A 22,145-nucleotide genomic window follows, 5' to 3' on the forward strand; every position below is an offset into this window, starting at 1 on the left:
ATCGCTAACCGATACTTCGTTCGAAGTGCGGCTGAGAAGTGGCCTACGATAGCCGGAGCAAGTAGCAAAATGTGGCGGCGCCGGCCTCGCAGTCTCCACGATGATGCGACCTTGGGCACAAGGCACTACCGGTTCCCCGTCCGCCGGTGCCTCTTCCGGGGTCAACGGCAGCGCTGCTCCGCGACCGAATTCGATGAACCACAGCTCGTCCCTCAACTCGCATTCTCACTTCTTTTCGTTCATGTCTTTATTTAAATAGTGCAATACGTAGTGTAGAACCAAGTCATAACAATACTTGTACTCCGTCTGGAAAAGAATGTTACACATGTTTCTTCATATGCTTTGTGTCTTATATTTTTATATAAGACACAAAATCAAAGTATTTTTAATAAAAAAATATATTATAATATATTAACAATATTATAATTCGAGAAACGCATAAGAAATTTAGAGGATGTTGTATTGTAACGAAATAATTATATACCATGTTTTCCACAAGCTGGGGTCTGTGTCTGCGTACAGTTTTTACGGCTTGGAAAATGTCAACTTCTCCATGTTGAATGACCTGTTCTATACACGCGTTGGCCGCACAGTAGACCCCACAACGACTTCTTCCATCGGGCGAAACCACAGCTACTGGTCCATAGTCTGTTCGTTGTCTCCATCTCTCAACCATATTCATGAGCTCTACTAAACTATTTGTGGACGTGGGCACTTTGTGACCCATTGGCCAACAAGTTAATTGAAACAGTTGCACGGTCTTCGGTGGTGCTTTCACCCCCGCCATCAATTCCGTCAATGAGACGATTTTCTTATTTATCCTAAAAACCTGAAAAATAATTTCATAAAATAAATAAAATATTATCATCGTACATTTTTTAATACATATGTAGATTTTTTTGTGAAAATTCAAATAAAATCTAAAAATTGAAAACTTTGTGAGTCTTTATTTTATGACGATTAGAGAATCAGTTCTCACCCAGGTTTTTATATTGGTGTAATGATTGTGACTGATGTGGTCAATCGTAAACACGGGTCCATATTTCTTGGAGTGTCTTCCTTCAGGCCAAAAACTGGGAAAATTCGTGGATCCCTGAGGTGGCACGCAGAGAACTACTACCGCAGCGCATTCATAGTCGTAAACTAAAGACCAGAATTCACCGCACGTATGTCGAAGGGGCCATTCCGTTACGATATATTCTCTCGGTTTCGTGTAACCCTGTGTAGTATGACAGTGAATGAATGTTCTTTGGAAGAACGCAGAACTTGGCAACGATTGCGGGAATGTATCTCGGGAAACGCGATATATACTTCGATCCGCTAAGCTTTTTATATTTTCGATATTCATAAATCCGATACTTTTTTTTATCATCGTTTTTAATATCACATAATAATATAAATGTAAATTGAACTTAAAAAAGAAATTTGTGTCGATGCATTTATATAAACGCTAAAACAATTAGTTTCAGTTTTAATTATCAGAGTGGTACACTTTGTACAAATTTCGTTAAAAGTTTATATCTAAATTAGAAATACAGATTTCATAGCGAGAGATGTAAGAGAAGGTAAAGATAAACCAGTTAAGCGAGGTGATTTATTTTACTGACTTACATCCACAAAGACAGCGTTGATGTAGTCTGTGAAACTGTTGCCCTGAAAGCTGGTGAGGTATGGTCGAAAGTTGTCCGCTGTAACAAAGGAGAAGATTGATTTGTACAGCGTGGAAAAGCTATTTGTCGAAGTTGCCGGTCGTTGAAACTCACGTGGAACTACCAGGACGTCTCTATTCTTTTCCCTGTTGTCAGCCCTGTGTCCACCGGCGCAATCGCCAATCGTGAAACGCGGCGTCTGCTTGCAAATTTGCTGATACTCTCGTTGATATTCGTTCATTTTAGTTATCGCGTTTTTTATACTCTTCTGCTTTAGACGTTGCGATAATTCAGCTACAGGGAACCACGATGTACCGCATACGACGAATTCCTCGAGCGTGTCGTATACGAATTTGTACTGTTCCTATTATATTTGAATGAATACATATATCGAAATGTAAGATAAAAAAAAAAAGTTGTCAAAGTTGTCAAATTATACCATTAATAAATTTTAAAAGGATATCAGAAGAAAATTAAGAACAATTTATTTGAGAATAAATTCTGAAAATGAAATGATGAATTCGTTGAAAATAGGAGCAAGTCTTCCGCGCAAATCTTTTTTGCAACAAAAAAGAGAATATAGAGAAATTAGAATTCTTTATATAAATAAAAACTGAAACTTTTAACTTAATTGACTATTAATTGTTATTTTACCAAATTTTCTATGAGCCCTCTCCTGCTCTGCCTTAACTTCTTCAAGTAGCCAAACACGTCGAACGCATCTTCCTCTTCGGCTAGCTCCATGTTCGCATCGATCGCTAGATATACTCCTGATCGTCCTCCACCATCGCTTTGTGTCACAAACAAACAAATTTATTATCTCATTAGTGCGAGAGTGGCTCGTTGCTAGCTTTTACATAAATAATCAACTTGTAACACAAGTGTCCTTACTTGCAGTGGACGACCATAGGGCCGGATTCGTTCTTTATGGTTGATCCCACCACGGCTCGAACTCGCCGTCTAAATTCCAACACCGCATTTCCAAAGGGACACGTGTGTGAGTGCCATTCTGTGTAATGAAATTGCAACAACGTCCTTTCTTCCGTAATCTCCTGAAAACGTTTTCGCATACAGAATTACAACGATCTTTCATGATAACAATCATTTTCGTCTCTCATTCGTTTCCTACACTTTGTATTTCATTGTCATTCTTCATTTTCCTCACCGAATCGTTCGGAACACGTACGTGAGATTAAGTGCTTCAAGATTTATGATCGTTGCTGAAATGCAGAAAATCGCCGTCTAACAAATTAACGACGCGCGGTCGCGGAGTGCAACTTGCGTTGCCGGCAGATTATTTTCCGGGGGTGAGATTCTCCTACAGTATTGTTATCCCAACAATGCCGCGTTAAACTCGACAATTGCAGTCGCATCTTGCGCTGCCCGGCCCGTGTTGCACATCGGGACGTTTTGTAACCTCTCAGCTTGCTTTGCTATTCCCGGAATGGGGTTACAAGGTTCTCTTCTTCTATATTAAATTTCGCTCAGCTAGTAAATTTCGAAATTAATTACTTTGTTGCGTCTACTGTTCAATAGAGAAGCATACTCGATAGTTTCATACGGTTCGTTAACCATCTTACATCGAAGAGTGCTGATCGCGATACAAACGAGAGACTAAATTCATCAGTTCCACGTGTCGGTATTTGTTTCACGAGATTTGTTGAAATATGTAAGTTATTTTTCTTAGCAATGATATATTGTGAATAAAGGATTTATAATCTTCTTATGATATTCTTGAGAATTGATCAATATGTTATTGGTATTTGATAAAGACTTACCAATATTTTAAGAAAATATAAATAGGAATTTTATAGAAGTTGAAAAAATAAGATGTATTTAGAAATTTTTTTGAAAACAACTTTTATTCAAACGTTTTTAATTTTTTACTTATAAAAGATATATTTTTATAAATTTTTGTATTCATATGTTGGATTTTTCATACACAAATCAAAATTAAAACTTTTAACTTAATCGACACATTGCCTTTATTATTATTTAATTATTTAATATCTTTTTAAAATATACAATTGGTGCAAAGAAGATAGACTATTATATTATACATTCAAAAATAAAATCTTTCGTTACAAAAAAATACACGTGGAAGAATAAACATCTCTTTCTTGGTTAATGTACAGTGAAAAAGAATATATACAGAGGTTTCGGAAAGTAGACGGAGACATTAATACGAAGGAACAGCTTTAAAACCTGAGAGAACTCTCTAGATAACGGAAAAAGTTGAACGAGAAAAGGACTAGGTAAGTAACGATGCCGGTGGTGGAATCAGATCACAAAGCGTGCGGCTCGGAAGAGCTTTAGAAAGTCCTTGCAATTGTCATTCCTCGTTCTCGTAGATAAAAGTGCAATTAAATTAGCCGCTCGCGTAATAGCTGCTTGAGCAAATTTATCCTCATTCATATCACGGATTCGTATCACATTTCGCATTCGGGCAGGATCTAAATGACGAAAGTGATGCGATCTATATACGGTTAATTTAGCTAACTTTCTCGCTAACTTTGCTCCCCATTCCTTGTTCATTTCTAGGCCGAGACAAGGTTTCGAGTTGGCATCAACTACGTTACCGACCAATTTGGGCAAACTACTGTATTATTCAATTACACATAATCACTCGAATTCCTCACGGTTGTTTCATAAAAATTTCCTCGTTAAAAAGAAGAAGAATTGGTCCATTCAAGGATCATCCGGATAATTCTCGTTGATGTGACGCCTGTCGCAAGCCCTTCTGTGATTCATTCCAGTCTTAATATATACGAATATTCGAATAATATTCGAATCGCGATGGATTTACGTTATTCTGTTACCAGTGATAAATGACATCGCGAATTTTTCAACTTATACAAATTCAGGATGAATCGAATTACTGAATTGTCAATTGATCAACGCGAATGTTTGCGCTTTCTCACAAATATTGAATTTAATTATTCTGCACGCGTTATTCATTTGCTACGCACGTCGAAGATTATTAATCTGGGATACAGATGATTTTTTTCTTTTAAAGAATAATATTTGCTCTATACTGTTATTTGCATGTCACATTTAAATTTATATTGCGAGAGATACAAAGTTTCTGAGTAGCAATTACTTACGTTGTTCTCGTTCTTTTTGTACAGCCTTATCGTCCTTATATGAAAATTAGCGAGCTCCTCTTCTTTTAATACGGAAACGCCGATACCTCCATATTCCTCGTCTTTTTCTTTATTCGCCGGCCAGTACTGTACACACATCACCTGTAAGAGAAAGTTGTGGCTGAAAAGCTGTAGGGTGTAAAGAATTCATAAAACAGACTCTAAACTCTCTTAAAGCTGACTCGCAGTCAACGTCATCGTGCACGATAAAGACTGCTTTTTGCGGCGTGGCAACTTTAATGGACACTATTTCCGAGCACTGTGTTATGTTTCTCTTTTTTACGAAAGTCTCGCTGTAAATGGCTTTTTACCCTGATAAAGTCAAAGGTTTTCGTGAGCATAACGATGCAGGAAGCTTGCTCTTGCCAGACCATCCGCCAGAATTCGGTCACCGTGTTCTCCATAGGTCCCTGAGTGACGATGTAAGCGTTTGGTTTCAATATACTCTGAAATGTAATATTCGACTCTGTAATTTGATACTCGACGCATGATTAATATTCATCTAAGTCCGCGCGGGTGTAATAATTAGCTTGCATAATTTTTTATGCAAGAATGTGTATTCAAATTCGCCGACATGACGAATTCCCGTCTTTTCCGCGAAATAAAAGACATTCAATTGATTTATTGGATCGCGTATGAGATCAGCGATCTCGAAACGCGCTTAATTTGACCTTTGCTTATTGATGTAGATACTTATTAGCAAATATCATGACATACTCACATCTACGTAGGATGCATTAACGTAATCGGAATCAGGCTCGCCTTCTATCGTCTCCAATACTACCCTATTATAGTCGTCTACGAAAAGAAGCGAAAGGAAACATTTTAGTCCTTAGGTGGTAAAAGCTCTTATTCTAGAACGGAAATAAATCCTCGTTAAAGGAACAGAACACCGGCAATTGCAACCATCTTGTAACCGTGGTTTATTTCCTCTATTGCAAGAAAGTTAATTAACGAAAATTCGGAAACCGTCAACCAATTCACGAAACAGTTATTATACTATATTAATACAATAGATTTATTTCTGTCGATATTATTCATTTTTTTTATTTTTTAATACGAGCTCCTTATAATAATTAATGCGACAGAGACTATTTCTATTGATGTATTAGAATCTTTTATTTATTCAGTACAAACTCCACTATTATAATTAAAAACGTTGAATCTGCAAAACATACTTGCAATTATATCCGCTTATTCGCAAATCATTATAAGAGAAAATGCTTACGCAACGCATTTCAAATCGGTGTTTTATGTCATTATACGCGTGCAATCAATGCGATTCTCTTCCAGACATGGAAATGATAACACGGTGACTTAATAAGAGGCTTAGATTAGCCTACATAAAAATAGAAAGTGCTATCTACGACTAGTACCTACATGGAATACACTTTTGATTTTGATTTTTTTCCTTGTTTGCGGTTTTTATGGCGTGTCTGCACGAATGCGTTTCCACCTTCGTTGCTGTCTGCAATGAACATAGAAAACGAAATATAAACGAATGAAATCTCAATGTGAAAGCCTTACTATATACAATTATCAGGAAATTTTGCGGTGTTAATTATTTATTAAGCAGAGAAATGGTGTAATTGATTATTTTACATCAATTATGAAATTATTCAAAAAGCGATACTTGTGATAACGACTATTAATAGTACTGGAAGCTTTAACTCCACATAACAACGTTATTAGGCTAGCTTTTGCAATTTTTATTCTTATAGTCATTTCATTTAGAAAGTAGATTATATCGTGTGTCAATAACAGAAGTTATTAGTGCCTTTGAAATTGATGTTAAATTGAATGCAATGTATAAAGTTATAAAGGATCGATTTAGGAAGAAATTGTTGTTATATATAACAAACGAATAAAATATTGTAGAAGATATTTCTTTTGCCCTTTAAAGACCTGTTCCTGCGATGAAGCTGACAGCTAATTATACAAGATAAAAGTCTGACTATAAATATGCTTGACGTGAAGAAAACTTATTACTTTTTAAAAGTTTCAAAATAAATATATCGAGAAGAAAATTTTTAGTCGATAGCGCAAAATTTATATCACGTTGCGGTTGATGCGTGCAGATAAATTCAATTTTTGCATAGAAAGCGCGTATTTTTTTCGTGCGTTAAAATTTTTTTATATTATCAAAGGCTATATGTGCAATCGTTCGCGTCGATTTAATTGGAATCAGTGAACATTGCGGATCGTATTTTTGGCGCAGTTAACAGCTGCGATATTCGAACGATATATTTTGTGCCATACAGTGTACGTGAAAATCTCCGCGTAGTTTGCTTTGGCAGTAGTGATTGCTCAAACTCTGAGATTCGACAAATCAGAAAATTTATGCGACAACTACATCCTAAACACGTGTCGTATTACTTAGCTAAAATCACCGAAATTGTTCGTGCAGTTCTTTTTAAGACATCGTCAAGACACGTACTCGTACTACAACAATATATTGCAACGCAATCGATTCCACTCGTCGTAAAGTATTTTGGATTTTGGCACAATGGTTAAAAGAGAAACATTTCTGTTGTTATTGTTGCCATTAACAACACTTTTGCTACTTTGAAAATTTAATTAATTCATGCATAATTACGCAACTCTCGCAAACCGGAAGTTTTTCGCATTCCCTGCGCGCTTCATGAATACGTATGACGCTTTATCCGCCAGTATTTGTCGAACATCAGGAACTTTCATTTCCGATAATGCCGGGTGAGTTTAATTTAAAAATCACGCCGAGATGATTTTCGCGTCGCCGCACCGTGCTGGTTGGATTAAAATTCAGCAACGACCATTCCCTGCCGTCCATTCTATCTATTCAACCTCTTACTTTCCTTCTCTCGCCGTTATTCGCAGATAGTTCACCGGATTTTTCCTATCAGAGGAAAAATGCTGGATTGGTTGCGGGAAAAAAATGTGGAAAAGAACGCGTGTGACGAAAATTTCTCGATGAGAGGCTGATGACAGAGCGTCCAAAGTGGTCTCCATACAAAAAGGATCGTTTGCCATATAACCTGCGATTATACAATCGTTAGGAGTCTGTGCTGCGAGGACACAGGATATTCCGGGATAATCTGCTGGCGTATAAACTGCACTCGAAGGCGGCGTCGTCATGCATACTGTACGCGAACAGGGTTAAGAGCTTTCTCGTGTCGATGGCGGATGCCCGGAAAAAAGCTGTCCGCATTTGCCGCATTTAGGAAGGCATTTACCGCGCATCACGCAAATTCTTCGTAAAGGATATGCTTTAAGCTATCAGATGATGTAAATGTAAACTTTTGATACATCGATTCCTCTATGTGATATTACGCATGAAAAATTGGATCTATTGTAAAAATGTCCATGTGAATTCAAAGTTCTTTAAAATTCTGTCTCCTCAAGTCGCAAAAATATAAAGGATGGTGCCTCGCTAAGGCCATCCATCAACAATTGGAATTTCTCAAGAGTAAAACTGCATACATAGAGGAGAAATATTTTCTTCGCGATACAAAGGAAGTAGATCGATTTTGCGCTTCGAGAGACGGACGTGAAAGCAACATGGTGAAATATGTAAATATTGCCTGAGATCTCTTGTCTCCTGAAACAGCAGTGCAAGGTGGAACAGCAGTGCAGGGTGAGATATGAAGGAAAGAAAAGAGATCGGACGAGTGGATGTCATTTTCTAAGATGTTGCAGTTAAGAATTCATCTTGTTTCGTCATTCGCATGGAATTGCTATTTCTCATTGTGTGCTACTTGCATAATAGTATGATGAATTGATCTAAAAACTAAGTTATAGAAAAAGTACTACCAATAAATACTTAATTTTAATGGTAGTGCAGTCAAAAGATGTTTTAAGTCTGAAATTTTTAGGAGTAAAACCTTCTTGTTTTATACATTAAAATTAATAACTTTGATGAATTCAATGAAGATTATTTATAATAAATAATATGTATTTATAATAAATAAAATTATGTATAATAAATAAGAAAATATTTTACATATAAATTACATTTGTTAAATAAAAAAATTACTATTTAATTTAAATCTAAAATTTTGACATTTACGTTTTTATAAAAAACAGATCAAATGTTCCAGAATTAACATTATTTTCATATGAAACACAAATTGATAATATACTCTCGAGATTATAGTTTTCATTTTATAATTTTCTTGGATCTTGAATGTATTATACTAATGCAAATTGTCAAGGTAAAACCTATATCGTGGAATTTCCGAAACAACTGTCTAATGAGAAACCGATATTATGCTGAGTTTCAATTTCTCGACCTATTCCTTCTCAGGAGGAGTTCCGCTTTGTCTCTTGGCTGTCTGCCTATCGCCGAGCACTCTGTAATATCCACAAGTATGCCTATACGTGCCACATGAATGTATATAGCATCACGTATTTCCGATCATGTATCTATCAAGCAAATAAACTTATTCCGGTATCTGACGACGCAGTGTTTGCTTTCAATATCTGTGAGATATTGGAAAATAATTGCGTAATAAACAGTTGTTACGAAATAGAAATAATAACATGTCTATAGCAATACGGTCAGGAAACGTTAAATCACAATAACGTTTAATCACAATCGCATAGGCACGTTTCCTTTAAATTACGCGCGAGTCTGAAAAGCGAACAATTTCAAGATTATAAGATGTAATGAAGTATGACTAATTGTTATAGCCAATAATCGATAACGCGTATATCGAAGAACGTGGCGAGGAAAAGGTCGTAAGAGTTGTCGAAGCGAAAAAGCGAGTCCGACAGGACTGAGAGGTGACCGAAGTTAGATGAGTTGACGGGAAATAGGATTTACTGGGCCTCTCACCTGAAATTCCACTCGGTATAGAACCGGGAATTTTCGGCGCAGCTCGCACAGCTTCGGAAATTGCGAAAGCTCGGTCGGAGCAGTCGGCAATGTGGTGCTCAATTTACTGCTTCCCAATTCTTCCGTAGCTGTGAACAGAAAGATGAGAGGATCTTAATGTGGCTAATAGCGACGATGGTACTAGACTAATGAATTATAAAGTTAATTGATAATGGCAACATCATCTTACCGCGCATACTCAGAGTCTAGTAACTAGACTTTGTGTATAGCATCGTTATTTACAACGAGTACAAATCAAATTACATACAAATCGTATTATATAAAGAAAATGCTACGAATAAGTTAAACATTTTTTTTTTCGAGCAATTTCGGATTAAGTAGTTGTCCGCGCTTGCTGAGATTTCTCGCTCGGGGGCACGGATCTCTCTCGAGGGTAGAAAGACGAATGGAAAATGCGGTAAGCCAAGATGTGAAAGACAGGCGAGGGTGAGACAAACTGCTACTTCGCTTCAGGAAAATTTGCAGCTGCTTGTCACTCTCAGCACTTCCTTCACGTACATACGTATGCCCTCTTGAGACACGTACACGTACATGCAATCATGTTAAATGGCCATAAACATGTGTACGTGTAAGTAGGTACATACAGCTGTATGTCGTCGAAAATCATTAATCCACTGAGAAGTACGAAATCTGCGCTGCCTAGTTGAATATAACTGACATTAAAACGTAACGGCGTTTCCGACGGTTTCATAAAAGTTGAAAGTATCCTTCTAATATTGTCCTAATTACCCCTCGTCGTTTCAATAATATAAAGGCGAGTGCGTGATTAACTTCAGTATGCTGTATTCTAGGAAGATTACGAGTTGAATTCTCCAGCACTGAATCTTTTAGAATTATTTATTAACAACATAGAGAAACATAAAGATTTAAGTATAATCATACGGAATACTTAATCACGGGTGAAAATAGAGAGAATAATTTTATGCCCTTAAAACTACTTTGATATTAATGCGTTTAAGGAGTGAAACAGTTGCTGATATAATCGCATTTTACACTTAGTCGTTCTAGATTTACAATTTGTGGAAAGTTTGTTATTGACATTTAAATGTAAAAGCAATCGATCCACGTTTCGTAATGTCGGTGTCTGGCAATATACAAATTTCAACTAATGCCATACTTGATATGCGAATTTACGTTAGAGTGGAAATTAAATTGATTAAAAATATGATATAAGTCACTCTCCCAATGATCTCGATAGCATATGCAACAGAACATCGCATTTAAAATCTAAATGCAAAATTCTATAAATTACTTATGCACGCATTTCGACATATGCACATACATGGAAATGCACATGATGGAAATTTTAATCGAAATATCATATTTATATACCTCGGTGAGAGGTCAAAATATGTAACGTAGCTTTACTATTTTAACGATATTGTTTGTTCGGAAAATTGTTTACTTCTAGAATTATCGAAAATAAATATATATTAACATATTTAAATGACTGATAGAATAAATATATTTAAATAATAATAGTAGAAAAAAATTTCTACTATTTAAATATGTTAATATACATTAAAAAAAAAAGATAAAAGAGGAAGATAAATTGATCAATTTAATCATTGAGATATTGCAACAAAATCCTAAAAATTTTATAAAATGCACTGTTATAAATTTGAGCAATTATTTAAGAAAATATAATAAATGTTGTCAGTTATTTTGATTGCTTTGATACCAATGGTGTTAATATTTTATATGTTTCATATGTTCTTGCGTTTAATAAGAGCAAATCTTAAAATATAATCACTGCAATATAGAAGCTTTTGATTATCTGACACGCTTACAGAAATACAAAGTTGACTATACGAATACAACAGTCTCATTATCCTTTGTTTCTTTCGGATACAAGAAATTACGGTTACCTGCGACAATATACAGTTGCTTCCGTTCAACGTCAGCTTTGTATTTTACTGATGCATATAATAATATATGTTTTCGACAATATATGACAATATTTTTTTAATTAATAAATTAAAATATAGACAATTAGAATAAGTTAGAATTTGATTTTAAGCATTTGAAATTAATAAATATGTAAAATTAATGAGAAAGTATTAATAATTTTGATAAAACTTTTTAGCGATAAATATAACTTGAGAAGGAATTAAGATTATTTCCGTTTTTTTCTTTATTCTTTGTTGAATATATGTAAAAAACTAAACTTTTTGATGAATTATTCTTCAAAACGGATGTTATAACGTAAATTTAATAAGGGAATAGTCATCTAATTCTTTTACGATTTATTCCTTAAAGTGTTTTTACAACTCATTTAAAATCATTCTATTATTATAACACAATATATACTATTTATTTTATTTTTCGATTTATTAGTATTTGAGAACATTATGAATACAAATTTAATTTTCTGCAAAAAGTAATCATAGAAACCAAACAAATATTAAACGGAATGAACACGTTGTAACTCATTATGATAACGTTTCTAAAAAAAAATTGAATGATAAATATTGTAATTAATATAATTTTTTATTATGAGTTATTGTGAAATATGCAATTGTGCATATTTAAAGATTTGTAAAGAATAATTATTAAAAAAAGAAATTATGTTAAACGATATCCATACAAAACAGTTTTAGAATTTACATTTTTTCATTGTTAGAATATAAAAATTAGAATATTAAACACCTAAACTATTTTCGGATTAAAAGATGCACGAGTATCAATTTTCTATTTGTTGTTTTTCGACAAAATGATACATTCCAGAAAATTCGTGTAAATGTCACACGTCCTATTACATTTCTACATGCCGAACCGTAAAGAGCTACGTGTTTGCGTTGGTGGTTGTTTATCGGTTCGCATTTATCGGCTCGGTATATCTATTATTAGAGCTATAATATACACATCTACAATGTATCAAATCAAGTTTGCTGCATCGTGATCTTGATTGCAACATATCGAATATATACGTTATTATACTGAAGGACTATGCGAGATACATTATCGCTTATACATGAAAATATATAAAAATTAAAAATAAAACATTAAAGTACACTATATAGAATAACTTTTACAAATTAAAAGAATGAAGAAGATTTAAAAAATGATTTTATATAATATCTTCTAGAGATAACCTTTATAGTCTAAGCAATATTGATTTTTCTGCTTACTTTTTGTTTTTGATGTGTAAATACTGTAACAACAAGATAATATTAATTTCTAATTAAAAAATAAAAATATTATATAAATTATTCAATCTTTTATTTTAAGGATAGTTTTAATAAATAGAATTAATAAATATATGTAAAACGTTCTATTTTTTGTTTCATGATTCAAGTTCTGTGAATGAATGTGAACGTAAAGGAATCTGAGAGAAGGAGTAAACCGAGGAGACATCAGGCGACAACGGAGCAACCATAAAGTATTTTATACATTTTTTGTTAAAAAATTAAATACCTGTTTTTCTATTTATTTTTATTGCTTAGCTAATAATTAATAAATTGAAACTATAGAGAAAACTATAGAGAAAACTATAGAGAAAAAAGCATACATAAAATTTTGTAATTTTGTTTTTAAAGAACACATATTTTCGGATTCTATAAAGTTTTTTCATTAAATGTTTATTTGAAGAGATAAAAGATATAACGTATGTAACAATAAAATTTTTTAAATTTAATTACTTTTGACGCTTCACACAATAATGACTGAATATATTTGTATTTTACAGTTATTATTCAACATAGTTTGCAATGTAGTCTACAACTCCGCTGTTGCGCATCAAATTGGTGAGTGATAAATTAGTTTTTATTATAAATTGAAATTTTTTTGTAACGGGCCCATGAAACTTACATCAGATGTGCATCTAAAGTGTTTGTTGAAAATTCAGATCAATAATACAATCATACAAAAATATGAACATAGATTCATTACCTTTAATAAGTTAAAAATTGCTTTAATTAGTTTTAATTGATTAAAATTTCATTTAATTTTAAATCAAAATCGAACCGTTCGCAGTTTTAAATATAAAAATAAAACTTTATTTAACTTTGTTCTGCCTTTTAATACGTTTTAAATTCTCGGCCAGTACTAGCAATTTTTTAATGAATTTATCATTGATTTATCAGGAAACATTCTTGATGTTAGTCATAATTACGTAACGCAATTAATATTTACTAGATTACACTCTTTGAATTGGATTGAAATGATGTAAAAATTCTCTTAATGAATATAAATCTGTATCAAGAGAACTAATCACGCATGTCATACAGAGATTTGAAGAGAGAGTTACTTAATTAGTATTACTTAATTAGTATTCTAACATTGTGCAACGTAAATATCTAACAAATGATAATTAATCGGTCTTTTTCTTTTGTTACCAAGTTCTAGACACAGTTAAAACTATGCAAATATACAATATTTTTCCGCATATTCATAAGATGTAATTGCAAGTAAAAATTAAATGTAACGCTACGATTTATACATTTATCTCGGATGAATGCGAATCGATTATCCTGCTGAACTGTGTAGGATTAGTGACGCATACTACTGAGAATTGTGTTTTTAGTCATGCAACATTCTCGAATCGGAGAACACTGGACGATTCTTCGATCGCTTTGAAAAGTTGCAGTTCTTCGTGACAGACGCAATGAATTCCGGCCGGGCGATTCGATTGCTTTCGAAAGGGTTTCGCGGTGATTACACAGAGCGATTCACTGAAGGGGTAACCTGACCCCTTTCACCGTCAACACTTGTCGTAGAGAACTTTCTCAGTCGATCTCTTGATCGACTAGCGTGTATATGTTTGTCCAAGCAAATATTATATACCTCTATATTTTTATTACGGAATTTAATCGTATGTGTTCGCACTATTTGCGAATTATTTTGCAGAAAATCTCTACCGACGTCGCTATCATCGCGTGCCTACATTTTTCATTCATTCCTTGACCTTAAATTTCTTGCATCCTAACTTGATCCTTCCTCTATCGACGCGAACAGATGGAAGTAAATAGGCTATGTATCAGACAAATAGGAATTGCAGAGAATGTCGCGCGATAGCTTACGTGGTAAATGCGCTGTTAAATTAGGCATATCAAAAGTGAATTTTATGAATTCGAATATTGAAATGACATTTAGATAGAATGTAATTGACTTTGAGAAATTTATTCGCGATCGTGCACTTAGTTTTGGTAAAAAATTTATTTTTCTTGTTATATAAACATTTTATGAAAGCAAAACTTGATGCGTTTATGTTTTTTGTATTATTTCCTTCAAAAAACTTTATTTTTAGCATTCCTTTTCTTAATTAAAAAAAATTTAATTTTATATTTAATTTAGAGTATTCTTATAAACAAACAAAACTGAAATTCTTAATGATTCATTTAAAATTGAACGAAGAAAAAAGTTTCATTACTTATTTATAACACCAAAGCTGAATTCGCGAAAATTCCTTTAATTAAATCTTTACTTTTTTCAAATAAATCTTTTTTATTATATTTTACTGATTTTATTTTAATATTTTCATCCAAATTCCGTTTCAGAACAAAATGTTTCTTTTGTTTGAAGACGGAGCCGATATTTTTCGCTTACAATTGAAATGTTCCATTCGTGCGGCATCAGCATTCAATACTTTATTGTAAATTCTAACTAAACCAATGTAATTTTTAACTGGGTAAACTCACCAAGCCAAGAGGCGGTTAATTAACAAGAACCGGATCTGTACCCGTTATTCAGTACGCGCTCGGCGGCGATTGTTATTGTCTTTTGTTGATCGATCGGGGATTTGAAGCCATCCAGGGAATTACAATGGCGATTCATTACGACCTCGCCGGCAATTAGGCACGAATTCGTTATTTTGCCACACGTTACGTCGCTATTGAATCATCCACCGATCTGGTTTGTGTATTTTGTATCTTGTATCAGCATTAGGGAAAATATTGTATATCATAAAAAGCATGACCACTACTGATGTCACAAGCAGAATCATGTTAATTTCACAACTACATAGCTCTATGTCGCATATTAATTCACGAGGGAGATAGTACCTCCTGATAATTACTGACACCTTATATATAACTAAAGTTTCATATTACTTTTGTACCATTTAATTAAGGACAGTGCATTAATGTAAAAGGTAATATGTAATAAATATTGTATATACAATAATATTGTATATACAATAATAAATATTACACATAACATATATTATTTATATATGTATTTTATATACAGATTAGAAGTACTTTAAATATTGAAATAAAAAGAAATTTTTTTTAGATTTTTAATTTTTTGACAATTTAAATAACGTTTTATTTTATAATAATTTTTATACATAAAAATAATCACGGAAAGAACAATTTTGCTGAAATATATCTACAAATTTAGCTATAAATAGATCTGAAAATAATTTTGTTGAATTATTAAAATATTTATGTAGAAAACTCAAGAATAATAAGCAAAACTGCAAAAAATTTTCATATTTTAGCAAACAGCTTAAGCATCCTATACATACTTATGAAAGACAATCCAGTGGGATCTATGAAGTTAGCACGACAGTCTATTTCTATTAATATAAAAAAAATATTATTTTACAGTTCTAGTAGCACTTTTCTAGTTCTACAATTTCCTATAAAAATTAAAAAAGAATTCTGCATTTTTTACACTAAAAAATCAAAATTGAAAATATGGTGTGTTAACTTCATGAATCTAGCATGAGATTTTCCTTCTAAAGTATAAGAAAAAGATAAATATTTTCACTTTTAATTTCGCGTTAGTTTTACTCGGATTCTATCAATATGTAATTTAAAAACAAAATTCTAACGATCTTCATACACTTTAAATATATATAATTAACTTGATAGTTTAACAAAATTATTTTCAGATTTGTCTAAATTTTTAGAGACTACAGCAAAATCGTCTTTGTCGTGTAGTAAGTTTTAAGACAGGAAATTGCATAGAATTGCAAAAATATTCTGTATCTCTGATTTTCTAGCCGATTTCTTTACGCTCTTGATTTGGCGAATCAAATCAGCGATTCGAGATAGATACATAGAAACACTTTTTATTTGATGAATCAAATTGTCAATATAGTAGGAATAGTGTTATTGATTGCGTGATTGTCTGTCGTGTAAGGGTAGCATTTATTCCAATTTTATCCTAATAAAATGATAGTAATCCTTTAATCTAATCGAGTTTATGAAAGGATATGTTCTTAGTCTACTAATATGATAGCGCACAGGGGATTGATTTGTATCAGGCCTCACGCAAATCATCCGCTACTGAATGCGTTTTCAAAGAAAAGTCTAAGTAAAGCAAAAGTGGGAATCAAGTCTGTTATCAAACGTAACCACATTGATTTAAGAAAGGGCGGAAGATTACCAGAGGCTAACTATGTTGCGCTACTCCCCCAGGTGGTTTTAATCGATTCTCCCCTACTTTCCACGACCTGCCGGATAGCTCTTTATTGACGCAAAGGCCGAAAATATACGCGGAGAAGGATTTTAGTATCATCGATATTTTCGTAAGGGAAAACGATGCCGACTTTCCTCCCGTTTTGAGAACCAACGAAGCGAGCGGAGGAAATTCGATCAGTCAGTCTCGGATACGCACTTTCGCCGTATTGCCTCCAAATTCTGTTTTACGTTATTTTCGGGGAAGGGACATTTCGTTATATTTCGCGAAACTACCTAGTATTTAGTAGTAACAAGCATCGTATACGAATTTATAGCATATAAATAATATAATATAGATGTAATTATTATTACAGATAAATACTTGTTCTATTTACAAAGAATTATTAAAGTTGGGCTCTTGAGATAAAAATTAAACAATCAATGAAAACACGAGCAATTAAGAGCCTAAATTCGCATACGTGACTCTGCTTTGATATTGTAAGTACGTCGCTAAAGATGCTTGGCGTTATGATATTTTTTTTGCCGCGATCGTAATTTAATTTATAGTATTTTATTGTGCAGTTATAAAGTGCACTCGCACTTAGTCTAACAGCTAAATGACGGTTACATACTTCAGATTTTGTAATCTAGGAGACTCTCTTGCTGTACTCGATTACTTTGATTTGCGACTACTTGAATTGTATTAAGGAAGTTGTTATTATACGTGATTATCAATTATTCATCAAGAGATTTTATTGTACTAGATTGCTGAAGATGGCTTGAATTAAGCCGAAACGTTCGGTATTGTTATACATACATATATAATACTGAGAAATATATATTGATATAATCGCTCCAATTACTGCAAATTTAGGCTCTTAATTGCCCGTGTTTTCATTTGCTGTACTTATTCTATTTATACGTCTACGTTCTAGATATATCGAATTCAAGGGATTAACTCCGAGTCCTTCTCATTCCGATATAGGCTGGGATTGAGAATCGAGCGTGAATGAGAATCGACGTCATGATCATGTAACGCACATCTGGATCTAGTATACGCTCGTCAATGCATGTACAGTTTCCCGTTTCTCGTACAAGCAGGTGCACTCGCTTGATTTCATCCTCATGGAGCGCTGATTACGCGGTAAAGCATATTACCACATTGCGAGAGTAATGGAGGCGGCAGGATGAGTTATGCCGAGGCGAGAACAACTCATTGGCCGTTTTGCCCACCGGTGAACTATCGACCGGTCATTCGACGTTGATTCTTACATCAATCGCGATTTATGACCGGTGACCTGAATCTCGCATGCGGACGACGCAAACGAAATGATAACGAATCTTCATTGGACGGTGAAAGTATTACTGATCGGCACGTTTTCAAGCGAGAGAAATAGATCAAGTTAATATTATACATTTGTACACACAAGAATGATGTTCGCCCGCGTTCCGATTTGCACGTAATGGAAAGTCCAGCGCAATATATTTCGCGTTGGTGTCGGATCTCCCCAACAACGCGACAAATATTGGGTCAATAATTTCGCGCGTGAAAAGTTTACATTACATTTAACTAAATCATATCTGTATATGGTAAATTATTACGTTCATAAAGTCGTATTAAATTTAATACGAATGACGGCATAAAAATATTGCGAAATGAATAATTGAATAAAAATTTAATCTCAATCGCTGATGGATAGCAAGTTTTATATTTACATTCTTACATTTTTAATCGTAATCAAATTTTTCTATCTGTGAATGCTGTATGATTAATATTTAAAAATGTTTACTTAATCGACCAACTCGTGACATTTATTTTACAACAAATAAATAAATACTTTAATATTTTAATATAAACAATGTTTAATAATATTAAAACGAGGAAGAAAAAGAGAGGGAAAAATAGAAAGGAAGAGAGAGAAAATTCATAAAGATTCTCGCATGAATCTTCAATATCGAAGATAGAAAATTTTTCCTATCCACGTTATCATTTTGTGTTATCGCGTGGATTTATCGCGAAGTTTAAAATTCCACCTATGTCGAACTTCGTAATCTTTTAAGGAAGTTTTTGAGGAAAAAGAAGAACGATTCCGTTTTCGTCGTGAATCGTAGATGCACAAAACCGTCCCATGAAATATCGTCGTGAATTAGTTGACAGTTCGTGGATTTCTTGCAAGACGGATTAAACGCGCTTTTGAATTTCGGTAAAGTTCTTGCCTCTCGATCTGTCGACCAGAGAATACGCTTCTTCTTAACATAAACTCGCGAGCGATCATCTCTGTACGATTTCCGCATGTAAAAATCGCTATAAAGAAATATCTCATAGATCGTTCGTTATTGCTCTTGCAGAAGTTTCGCAATTGCGAGCTAACTATCGAGAAATTTCTGCGAGCTGTTAGACGACCAGAGTCGCACAGAGCGACATGCATATGTACGGGGTAATAATTACACCGAGACCGTTTCAAGTTTGAGAGCATAGAACTCAATTACTGCAAAATAATGTGGCATGGAAATACCAGCATTGCTTTTATTAATTAAATTTAATTGATTGTGCTACAAATGTTTGTTTAATATCTCCTATATGAATAATAAATATTAATAATCGGCATAAATTCTTATCATAGTGTTAAATTTCAGCGATATATATTATTTAAATTATTTTATTCTTATACATGCGCTCCCTTGAATTTTCGCATGAGAATTTTTACGTTCTACGTCATTATAACGCAACATATATAATTCCAGCAAAATATATTTTTCTATCCATGTTGTGCCTCTTTTTCCGTGTAGGTATACCATACGAAATGACATTTATGGCCTCGCCATAAATGTCCAATTAACATTTTATGTTGCTCGTAGTGCAATATTTATCATATGTTACGAAATAAATGTGTTTTAAACTTGCATATTCGTACAAATGTAGTATAGATCATTGTAATTATCGAATGTTATAAATCGCGAATTACACCATTCGTTTTTTCAGATAATTTAAATCCCAATATCGGACATATGTAATCGGGCGTTTCGTTTTTATTTCGTTTATTTCGTTGAAACATGAAACGGAAATAAAATAGACTTACGCGACGTCACAGATTAACACAAATTGAAGCGATGTAAAATATAAAAAAATGAAAAAAAGAAGATTGACGCTTTCACTGTGTTCGTGTTTTATGCGACTAGCACAGATAGCACTCAGTTTTACGTCATTATATTCCTCGTTCGATTCTATTTCGGCTATTTTTCAAAAGCCAGGTTTGATGAGCGAGGAATAATGGCATTCGCGTATACCGTCCATTGTTACGCCAGCATTTTTCGTCGGGCTGCGAATAAAAAGTTCCAAGTTTTTCTTTCGCAGATGATGTTATACACACTGACGTCAAGTCAATCCCGCGAATATACCTGACAAACGTAATGACGTGATATTGATTGAATTAGACATATCGTCCTCTGCGGAAGTTTCTCTGCCGTTGGCAGCCGTTGCCTAATCGCTTCGACTTGTCAGAGCATAATGAAGCGAGAATTATCATGCTCGTGACATCGTTCAAAGGCAGATTGTCATAATTCATGAGATAAATTGAAATATGTAGAATTTTAGCTTTAACTTTCATTTTGCTGTTGCCGTGCACGTGGTAGATTACAAAACTCAAATACAGTTCTTATTTTTTGTTTTTTCAAAATTTCCTACTTTCAACTCGCTTTTCAGGGACTCTCTATATTCATCTCGTTTCCCAAGTCATTAATATGCGCATTTTAAAAAAACTGCGAGAAAAATATATACGCTCGTGTATTATTATCGTTGTTAATGCACGTTAATGACGAGTTAAGTAGAACGTTGAAAACGAATTTGACCATTTGCAGTGCAAACACCCGTGGTAACGAGTTTGTGAAAATTTTAACTGGAATTTCGAGGGTAAAAGAAGCAAGCTCATCCGCTCCGGAAATGGGTAGTCTCGAGAAAGATGCGGTAAAGTCCGCGACATCTCGACCCATTTTCTTTAATATCATACGGAGTGTTTTTCTTTGTAACGGTTGGACTTTTCCTTGGAAAAAAATGTGGTTTCGCTACGAACTATGGGTAAATATTAAATCGCTTTTCGTGAAGAACAACGAAATAAATTACGCCGGTTGAACTGTAAATTTTACAATTAATACATTTATCCAAATTAAATTGCTAAATTATTTGCGTTCCTGAGTAAAGACAGAAGTAATAATGTATTGTAAATATTAAAAGTGCATTTTCGCTTTATTCTTTATTTAAATTCTTGTTACTTTTTTATCATAATCGAATCACGTTCTTTCAATATTGCAACTTAAATCGCAGCGTGATTAAAGTAAAAAATAAATAGCGTGAGTAAAAATAAATGTTACCTTTCATATAAAATTTAACTTTAAATTTATATTTTATGACACGAATGCTTGATTGTTTCATTTATTTGTTTCACAACCATGATATTAAGCGGCATTATCTTTATAGTTCCCAATGTAAATTATCTATCTTATTTAGTACGCGTGAACTCTCTCTTTCTCTTTACTCAGTTAGAGCAACTCAAACTTCATCCAGTAAATACATATACATTCGAAATTGTAACGCCATAGAGGGCGAAAGCCAACAAAGTCCGCGGAGTTCGGCAACAAGATAGTTAACAAACGGCAGGAGTAATGCATTAACGTTACAAGAACGCGAGAAGATAACGTAGTTCAGAGTCTAAATCGAGTCAGTCAAGAGAAAACAAACCGATGAAGTTAGCCGATCCATAGTCGGTCGGTGAAAAACCCTGTTGGATATTTTCCATCACTTTGTCACTAACAAACTGAATCGTGGAAAAGAATTCGAATTACAGGAATCTCCTAATCGGGGAGGGTGATCTTCTTTACGATAAATCGTAAGACACTAAAAAATGAAAACACTGTCTTCCTTTTTTACGACAGGAGAAATAGCACGTATGTGAGTTGAAAGAAAAGACTCTCATTGTATGGTCTAAAGGGAAGCCTTTTCTATTATCTCATCTGTTTCGTTTGTATTACAGTTGAATTTATCGCTCTCGGCGACAGCAAGGTGGTTCCTCGCTGGTAAGAAATGGGATTGACAGGTTAAATCTTCCTTTCGAATCAAGTGGCAAATGATGTGGAG

General features: G+C 33.7%; 2 protein-coding genes across 2 annotated transcripts in view; one reads left to right on the forward strand and one right to left on the reverse strand.

Moving 5' to 3' along the window:
• Positions 1–166: 166 nt before the first annotated feature.
• Positions 167–22,145, reverse strand: part of Ptp36E (protein tyrosine phosphatase 36E) — a 63,546-nt gene continuing 41,567 nt past the window's right edge. Inside the window, exons 3-14 of the mRNA XM_011066027.2 lie at positions 9,606–9,733; positions 6,173–6,260; positions 5,514–5,590; positions 5,104–5,238; positions 4,754–4,894; positions 2,541–2,701; positions 2,304–2,439; positions 1,764–2,013; positions 1,612–1,688; positions 980–1,219; positions 485–829; positions 167–306 (exon numbers count right to left, since the gene is read on the reverse strand). Coding sequence (XP_011064329.1) covers positions 226–306; positions 485–829; positions 980–1,219; positions 1,612–1,688; positions 1,764–2,013; positions 2,304–2,439; positions 2,541–2,701; positions 4,754–4,894; positions 5,104–5,238; positions 5,514–5,590; positions 6,173–6,260; positions 9,606–9,733 — 1,859 coding nt within the window. The 3' untranslated portion in view covers positions 167–225. The remainder of the gene's footprint in view (positions 307–484; positions 830–979; positions 1,220–1,611; positions 1,689–1,763; positions 2,014–2,303; positions 2,440–2,540; positions 2,702–4,753; positions 4,895–5,103; positions 5,239–5,513; positions 5,591–6,172; positions 6,261–9,605; positions 9,734–22,145) is intronic.
• Positions 12,958–22,145, forward strand: part of NLG-5 (neuroligin 5) — a 271,314-nt gene continuing 262,126 nt past the window's right edge. The window contains exons 1-2 of the mRNA XM_087411741.1: positions 12,958–13,047; positions 13,354–13,411. The gene's annotated coding sequence lies outside the window, so the exon portion shown is untranslated. The remainder of the gene's footprint in view (positions 13,048–13,353; positions 13,412–22,145) is intronic.

Source organism: Acromyrmex echinatior, chromosome 12 (genome assembly GCF_024713525.1).
Source record: "Acromyrmex echinatior isolate Ae372 chromosome 12, ASM2471352v2, whole genome shotgun sequence".
In the NCBI taxonomy this organism is placed as follows: Eukaryota; Metazoa; Arthropoda; class Insecta; order Hymenoptera; family Formicidae; genus Acromyrmex; species Acromyrmex echinatior.